General features: G+C 35.3%; 1 protein-coding gene across 3 annotated transcripts in view; it reads left to right on the top strand.

Annotated features, from left to right (window-relative positions):
- LOC106871170 (uncharacterized) overlaps positions 1-9770 on the top strand; it is a 103057-nt gene that overhangs the window by 19797 nt on the left and 73490 nt on the right. For all 3 annotated transcript variants that reach the window (XM_014917500.2, XM_014917498.2, XM_014917499.2), the window contains exons 3-4: positions 6001-6151; positions 7564-7675. In XM_014917500.2, coding sequence (XP_014772986.1) covers positions 6001-6151; positions 7564-7675 — 263 coding nt within the window. The remainder of the gene's footprint in view (positions 1-6000; positions 6152-7563; positions 7676-9770) is intronic.

Here is a 9770-nt window from a genome sequence, read left to right as displayed (position 1 = left end):
GGGGGGGGGTAGGAAGAGAGGAATAAAAGAAGAATAGAAATATTATTGGATGAAGGGCTGGATGGAAGGTCAACCACAGGAAACATTGGTCAGGGAGAGGGAGCAATGGTCACACTTCCCTAAGGCAACTTGGGGAAAGTGGGGTAATATTTTAGAATGTACTTCTGCTCATATAAACAAGGTGTTACGGTTTCTGACTTAAACACAATTTGCATTTCCTGATGCCATTGGAGTAAGACTGTATTGGATGTCAAAGTCTGTGGTCTTTCTACTTCAGCTGCCACTTCAATGCAGTAATGTCCTGTTTTTCAAAGTTCCTGAAGGAATTGGTGCGGTTGTATAAGCATTTCTGGAGATGCCCTCCATCAGTCTGATATAGGGCTTTATGCAGGATATGTTGTTTACCCTACAGACTTGACTTTAGCTTCATATGTTGTGGTTTCTACATTGCAATGACAATTGAGTGGGCAATTGATGATATCTGAAAGGACAACTGGTCTTAATGTTAGAGGTAAGCTTGCATGAAAGCAGCTATATATATATTTTAAAATGTTGTAGCATGGTTAAATTTAGAAACATAGGGTATCCATCTGGTGAGTGTGAAATATTATTACCTTCACATGAAACCCTAAGTCATAGTCATTGCTAGTATGACTGCCACTAAACTAAACACACACACATGTGCATGCACACATACACAAAGCACAAAGTAGAACACACACACAATCCACTCACAGACACATTTATAAAGGGAATGTGGTGACACTAATTATAAATATCAACAATATGGTTGTGAAGATGTATAACGGGGCAGTGTTGTACATACAAATACAGTAAAGTCTTAACATGGTCATTCTAAAAATAAACAATCAAAATCTCAAAACTACAAGACATTGCAAAATGAATTAAAAACATCATGAATAAATAAGCATTATATTTCAGAGTGTAGTCTGAATGCTGAAGGGTTAATTGTTGTTGATATTTGAATACTATTTGGAAGACTTAACCTGTTTACTTTGGGAAGGTAGAGACTATTTTTTCAAGATTTAGTCAAGCATATGAAACTCAGTAATTAGGTGTTTCAGCTTTTGGTCATGGTGTTTTCAATATAGAAATTTGTTTGTCTTGTGGTTTTTGTTTTAGGGTTCACAAAAGAATATAAGTTGGTGGAAAGGTTAGTTGCTCAGCAGATTTTTAATTGAGGTTTAATTGTTTTTCACTACTAGTTAGAAAATTTAACCTTTGTATTTTAGACAGGTCAGGTTTGTGGATTATGTTGTTATAAATATTTCATCTATCTGTGTGTATTTGTAATAGTATTTATGATACCTTATTTATGACCAATGAATATACACAAAAGTAGGGCATTACAAAATGCATGCCAATATCAATATGCAAATGAATGCACAAAAATTTCTAATCCAGATTGCTAAGACATTTCAAAACAATAGTTTTTGCTATTGGTTAAATATGACAATATTTCATCTTCTTCTCTTCTACTCCATCACTACAAGCTACCCCCATCATGATCTATGGTAATTAAACAACTTCCTTGTTGCTATTGATCTATGGTGCTTGAACAAAAATTTTATCATTATCATTGGTAAGCCATCAGAAGAGAAATTATGTAGCCATTGAATCTGATCAAAGTAGCCATCAAATATCTCTAAAGAAATTCCCTACAGTATTTAGAAATAGAATGTTGGTTATTGACCAAAAGAGTATGATTGCAAATACAAAGAGCCAAAAAGGGTTCTGCCAAGGGTTCCCTAGAGCAACATTATTTGATCAAGGAGTCTCTCTGGGTCAAGTCACTACTTCTCTGCATTGAGCCAAAAGGGTTCTTTCCAAGGGATCCCTAAGGTAACATTATTGATCAAGGAGTCTCTCTGTGCTTAGTGGTTAGGATGTTGGACTCATGATCGTAAGATTGTGGTTTCAATTCCTGGATCAGATGATGTGTTGTGTTCTTGAGCAAAACACTTCATTTCACATTGCTCCAGTCCACTCAGCCAGCAAAAATGAGTAATCCTGCGACAGAACGGCGTCCCATCCAAGTGGGGAATATATAAGCCATGGAAACTGGGGAAACTGGCCCTTATGAGTTGGCATGACTCAAGAAGGAAACTTTTTTGTTTGCTAAGGAGTCTGTCTAGGTCAAGCCAGTGCTTCTCTGCATTGAGAGATCACAGCTCTGGTTCCATGGACATGTGATTAAAATCTTGCAGGAAAGAATCACAAGACAGATTCTTCAAGCCAGACCAACCATAGAAGACCTAAGGGTAGACTGAGAATGAGAGGTTAAATAATACCCATAATCTCAGTTGGTTATGCTTGGGAATCCAGCCAGAATGTCTAATGACAGTTACTTCCAATAGAACCCTAAGGAGGAGGTGTCTGATGACTCTACCCTTACAACCCTCCCAGGATTAATGAGTGGAGATGGAAATTTGTTTTTAATTTTAATGTGTCCTTAGTAAAGATGAGGTAATCATGTCTAGAATTTCATTTGTTTCATTCAATTCATTTTATAGTCTTTGTAATTTTAAAATAGATATTTCCATGAAAATCACATAACGACAGTCAAACCAACCAGATATAATTAATATTATATATTTGCATATCAAAGATATGACTTAACTGCATGATTGGCTGCTTGAGGTTACTTAAGTAGAGATGACTAGAATTTATACAATAAAAACATTATAATTGCCATCCCCACCCTGCAATTGTCAATGTTGTTATTGGTTTTAATATTGACATCACTACCACTACCACAACTGCCACCACTATCATCATCATCATCACTGTCATCATCATTGTCATTATCATGCGTCTGCAACTAGAACAATACATTATCTTAACACGTCCATCATCATCATTATCATCATCACCATCACAATTACCATGATCACCATCATAACCACCATGACCATCATGCCCATGACTGTGTCAATGACCACTATAATTAGATCATCATCATCATCATCATCATCATCATCGTCATCATCATCATCATCATCAGTTACCAACATGAGTGGTGCATTACCTTCTTTCTTTAAGTTTGCAAATTGATATTGGTGTTACATCTAGCAGTTCAAAGAACCTTGCTTGTTTTTTTTCTTTTATTATATGAGACATTGCATAATAACAGAAAACAGTGTGCTGTTTATAGATCTTTGTAGTTTAAAAAGCCAGAAGACTACTAAATAGAACCATAATTAAACTTCTGGTTTATTATCAGATACGACTGATGTGACAAATACAGAATACTATAGTAAAATATTTGACAGGTTCATTAAAAGCTAAAAATTATTTAAAAAATACCCTTCAGTGCTGTGACTGTATTATTTCCTTATCAGTGGCCAGAGCCTCTTTTTTTTTAACCCTTTAGCATTTAAGCAAGCCAGATCTAGCCTCTCACACCTATCTTACACTGTCATTCTAAAAATAAGCATTCACATCATTGAAATCTTGAAGATATGAGATAATGCACGATTAATTCAAAATGATGTGAATAAGTAAGTATTACGTTTGACAGAGTAATCTGAATGCGAAAGCATTTCAAATAGAAGAAACCTCTAAAAATAGATTATCAAGAAAGGCATGAGAAAAAGTAGAGAAGGGTGATTTCAGAATATTGAACCCCCTAAAAGAGGTAACTATATATCACAACAATTATCAAGATGCTATGGTGGAGAAGACTCATCTAACCCATGAAAATAAATAAAAGCTGTCTTTTTTAATTTTTAAAAAATTTATTCTGAGAAAGAGGAACAGTACTCATAACCTTTACATACCTTCTCAGTCTGATGGTGTCAGTTTGGATGATAGCTTGGATTTTTGTCAGTTAATGCATGTAGGAAAAGGAATCTAATATATATGTGTATATCAAGTTGCAAAATAACCTAATAACCTAATGTGGGTCACATTTGGGTGTCATAGAGAATCACCAACTATTCAGAGCCAAAGTTTTTTTTTATGACTTCTCATGATGCTGTGTTAACATGAAATGTCATCAGAGATTGTGAAGCCTGGGATTTGTAAAAGTTTTTACTTTTGTGTCTAGTCATGCTGTAGGTCTAGTCATGTTATAGATGTGTTTGGCATGTATGGTGTTAGCTACTTAACACCATTCATGTGCCAGATGTCTGGTGTGAGGTGTTTAGATTTGTGTGCAGAAGGTTGAGATGTTTCAAACTGTATAAAAGTTTCCTGTGAGACACATTGTATGCCTGTGACAGGAAACCTTTGATTCAAGAGATGCAAGATAGATAGTGACCACACACAGACAACGTTGTATGGTTCGCAGTTCAGTCAAAGTCTTTGTCAATATCAAGAATGACAACACTACCTTTTGTTAAAGTACTCAAGGAGCCACTAGTGTGTGACATAGAAAAACAAGTATCTCATAATCTTGATTGTATAGTGGCCATACTAGTGATCACTTAGATGGGAGGGAGATTCAGAATGATAATGTCAATGGTCATCCAAAACTTACCATTATTTTTGAAATATTATACTTATGCAACAATGACTAGATCTTTTTTAAAACGGGGGCCACATTTTTCATTAATGTTTTACGTAGTGTTTTTGGTACCGAAAGACTTTCAAACTTCGTATACTTATCTATTTTGTGTTATAGAACAGAAAAATATTTTTGTATTCGAATTTATGTCATGTAAAAAATTGTCTTATTTCGATAATTTCAACCAATCACTGACAAGTATTCAGTTGTTTAGATTTACTCCTTTGGCTGATTAAGCGATGTAAAGCGTATTTAATCTCCATACCTTCATTTTATTTGCTTTTTTCATTTTAAATTTGCTTTAACCCTAACCCTAACCCTAGGGTTAGGGTTAGGCTTAGAGTTAGGGTTAGGGTTAGGGTTAATTGTTTCAGAATCGTTTGTTTATGTAGTCGGCACTTAATGTATATCGGCTGAATGGACGTCAGTGATTGGTTGAAATTACAGAAATACGACAACTTTAACATGGAATAATTTATGGATTTCTTTTTTTTTTAAGAAGACTAAGAGAAAAAGATGTTTTATATGACACATTCTACCAGTGTTCCAAGTTTCAAAGTGTTTCGTTAATGAAAAATGTGGCCCCCGTTTTAAAAAAGATCCCAATGACTTGTTTTTGCTGAACAGCATATTTGTTGTATGATATTTCACATGATCAATATGTATTAATATGAAATAAAGATGCACAAGCGATTTAATGGGCTCATAGGCAAGTTGATTGATATAAAAAAAAGGACTTCAAATGTGGGAAATTCTGAAATAGATTTTTTTAAACATCTGGATAGTTACCAGTTTTTGCTGCCTAGCTGACCTAATCTACAGTGGAGATTAGGCCAGCTCCTGAGTAAGAATGAGGTGGTTAAAAGTTCAGGGAGTTATTATCTCTGCTTATAGCAAGGGGATTCTCCCTTTGATTGAAAAAAAAAAGAGTGTATGACAATTGTGTACAAAATATGATGTTGATGGTGATGAAATCTAAGCATTGAATATAGAAGATGTGTTAAGAACAGAAACAAATGACATGAGCATGCTCCATTGGAAATGTAATGTTAGTGTGTATGAGTGATGGAACACAAATGAACTAAGAGGAAACATGACATATGAATCAAATATAGTGTGTAAGAGAGAAAATTAAGCTGGCAGAGACATGTTATGTATATGAAGGAGAGTAGTTAGGAGAAATGCAGAGCATTTCAAATAGAAGAAACCTCTAAAAATAGATTATCAAGAAAGGCATGAGAAAAAGTAGAGAAGGGTGATTTCAGAATATTGAACCCCCTAAAAGAGGTAACTATATATCACAACAATTATCAAGATGCTATGGTGGAGAAGACTCATCTAACCCATGAAAATAAATAAAAATGGATGTAATATGATGTTGATGTAAGATTAACATTTATAATTATTTAATGTTGCTTTTACAAAATCAAAACAAAGCAATATTATTAATTCATTCTCTTCTGTTATTTTAGAGAAAACCAATCAAACAAAAAAGCTTATTCGGAAGGTAGACATTGATAAAGGTAAACACCAGGTACAACGCTTTCAGGAGATCGAGTTACCTCATTCACCAATTGAAACTCCTTCAAAACTGTCTCTTGAGGATGCTACTTCTTGGAACATGTGGGTATAAAACCATTTGATATCTTAGAAAGTAATGAAGCTATTTTATGCGCAATTATGTTTTCTGTTTAATCAATATAGGTGCAGGAGTGGCTGTGTGGTAAGTAGCTTGATTACCAACTACATGGTCCTGGGTTCAGTCCCACTGTGTGGCACCTTGGGCAAGTGTCTTCTACTATAGCCTCGGGCCGACCAAAGCCTTGTGAGTGGATTTGGTAGACGGAAACTGGAAGAAGCCCGTCGTATATATGTACACATATATATATGTATGTGTGTTTGTGTGTCTGTGTTTGTCCCCCCACCATCGCTTGACAACTGATGCTGGTGTGTTTACGTCCCCATAACTTAGCGGTTCGGCAAAAAGAGACCGATAGAATAAGTACTAGGCTTACAAAGAATAAGTCCTGGGGTCGATTTTCTCAACTAAAGGCAGTGCTCCAGCATGGACGCAGTCAAATGACTGAAACAAGTAAAAGAGTAAAAGAGTAATACTATTCTCGTTAATAGTAATATCTCTTCAGTGGTATGTTTTCTTTATACCGTCTGCTTCTATTACCAGTTATAAATTCAACATTCTCATATTCAAAGACTTGTTATTTATTGCATCAAATGATTGCGACAGATAAATATACATTTACCAATTTTGGTTTCATTGCAAGTAAATTTTTAATGGCCAGCTTAGCAAGTATTGTTATGTGATTCTGATTGCAGGTAATTTTAGAGGAGATTTGAGTATTAGAGATAGCCTGAAATTAGATTAGCTAAGAAAGTAATAAAGAAAATAAGTATTATCTCTTGTTTCAAAACAAAACTTGAGAACTGCGTGTATATAATACATAGCAGAATACAAGTGAGGGAGATATGATGGGAAGTGAATCATTGTTTTACTGTCTACTTTTCTATGCTCGAATGGGTTGGATGGAATTTGTTGAGGCAGGTTTTCTACTGCCAGATGCCCTTCCTGTTGCCAACCTTCACCTGTTTCTAAGTAAGGTAATATTTCCCCATGATCAGACATGTCTTAGAAGATGATAAAAGAAGGACACCATTTGCATGATGGTGACACTTGCTTACAGCTATCACATAAAAGTCAAGGCAAGTAGACAGTACCACGTATGCACACATGCACATGCGCACACATGCACATGCGCACACACACATGCACATACATATATACACACACATTATGGGCTTCTTTCAGCTTCCATCTACCAAAACCACTCACAAGGCTTTGGTCAACTTGGATCTATAGTAGAAGATGGTTAGTGTGCCTTTGGTCAAAATCTGCTCATTCGGTACTGACCTGAAGCTAAAACACTATAACAACTAAATAAAAATCTACTGTAATCAGTACACTTTTTTTTTTTTGGATTTTGGTTGATAATTGTAGAAATATCTTTTCTAATCCTCAGAAATCCCCGATTTATGCAAATGAGCAAAAGAAACACTCATTCAAGAATATCAACTGAAGATGACAGTATTAGAAGTATTAGAGAAGTTTACAACAAAAAAGGGTTAATGCCTGTAAGTTGATAAAAATTGGATAGCTTTGGGTGTATGTGTTTGAGAGTTTCTTGTGTGTGTGTGTGTGTGTGTGTGTGTGTGTGTGTTTTAAGTATTCTATGAACTTGCCTTTTATTGCTAAACTCTTTGCATTCTTTTTTTAAAATTTTGTGACTTAAAAGAAATTACACTGGTCAACACATATTTTCTGGCACAAGGTTTATCGATAGGTTTTAGCTAATTCTGAGGTGCTGAATCCAAATCTGACATAAAATTTTGTCTATCACATCAGATTTTTGAGATATTAAATCTTTTAGATTTGCTAGAAACAGGTATTTAATGTTCATAAAGGAAGAATTAAACATACATAGATGCAATTTTTAATTGATAATATGTCATTTTTTAAAATCCAATAAATCAAAACACAAATTGTGGAAGTAAATGCATGTAAGAATTAAGCTTGGTGATAACAAAACATGAATACAGAATCTTTAATCATTGTGGTCATTCATTCTGATTATCTTATTACTGCAAGAACTTCCTAGTTTTTGACGATTTCTTGTGCACAACCTCTGGAATGTCTCTCATTAATCTCCAGCAGCAGTCTGCCATCATGTTTATGTCCCATTGGCCTTGGTAGTGTTCTTCTGTTACTTTTATATTCTGATGAATGCATTCACCATGTTCTTTGCTAACATGACCCAGGTTCCCTGGAAACTCACCCAAGTGACTGTGTAAGCAATGCAATCTAATGCTCATTCTATATTCAAGTGCCTGCAAACTCAAGAGCAGTTCCTTCACAATCTCTTGACAGTTGTCAGCTTTCCTGTTCCCAAGGAAATTCTACACCACATCCGAGAAGGTGTAACAAGAGGAAGATTAGAAAGACGATACCACATTGGCTAGGATAGTGTGTATGTAAGAAAGTTTCAGAAATAAGTGTTTACAGGGATGTAATGATAAATACCAGAAGACAATGTTTTTTTATGCAAATGAACATCACGATTTATTCCGTGGTCACATATAAAGTGGTAGGCACATCAGAGGTAAGCGTTCAAGGCAACAGGGTATAGTGAGACATGAGTTAATTTCTTAATAAACATCAATATAGTACAGTACTTGGCTGCAAATCTAAAATATCCAATGAGTTTTGTAGTGGTTGTGAGGTGAGATAGAAATCCCATAGTTGATTGAATGCTGTTTTCTGATTGGCATTAATTCAGCAACGTTTTGTCGTCTGGACAAACAACTGATATGTTTACATCTTGATGTCTTCTCAGGAACTGATATTTGCCCTTCAAAACTTGTGCTTCACTGCTGGATCGTGTGTATCCTATGCGGCCAGCAGTGATTGAATGATTTTGGCATAGCACGACTGTGCCATGCCACCACAACAAAATAGTGCTAACATGACTCGCTACAAAGGCATTCCAAGCTCTAAATTTTTGCTATATGTGTGTGTGTGTTTGTGTGTGTGTGTGTGTGTGTGTGTGTGTGTGTGTGTATAAATTTAGTAAATGGAGTAAAACGCATATGTTAACTGCATACTTTTATTTCCAACATATGTTTCAAAGATTACAAATTATACCTTCCATAAGAATAAGTGATGTTGATAAGAATGTAATCTTCTCTTCAGGGAAATGCATGAGAACCAGCTTAAACGTAAGACATTTTAACCGAATATGAGAACTGTAGTTGGAGAAGGATGTTACGTAATTTATTTGAAAAATATATATATACAAATAGGTACATTTGTATGTGAGTGTGTCGAACTAAGTCAGGCTGTTATTAAAAACATATAACTCCTACCAAATGTGTTGAGTGTTATTGTCTTTCATTTGTTCGCTCATATGTATGTATGCATATATCATCATCATCATCATTTAACATCTGTTTTCCATGCTGGCATTGGTGGAACAGTTTGACAGGAGCTAGCAAGCCAGAATGCTGCACCAGGTGCCATTTGTCTGTTTTGACATGGTTTCAACAGCTGGATATCCTTCCTAATACCAACCATTTTAAAGAGTGTACTGGGTACTTTTTCTATGAAGCCAGCATGGGTGCTTTTATGTGATGCTGGCATGAGTGTTCTTGTACATGGTGCCAGCATGAATGT

This window comes from Octopus bimaculoides, chromosome 4, assembly GCF_001194135.2.
Source record: "Octopus bimaculoides isolate UCB-OBI-ISO-001 chromosome 4, ASM119413v2, whole genome shotgun sequence".
Classification (NCBI taxonomy): domain Eukaryota; kingdom Metazoa; phylum Mollusca; class Cephalopoda; order Octopoda; family Octopodidae; genus Octopus; species Octopus bimaculoides.
The sequence above is the reverse complement of the archived record's forward strand: the minus strand, read 5'-3'. Positions and strand labels throughout refer to the sequence as shown.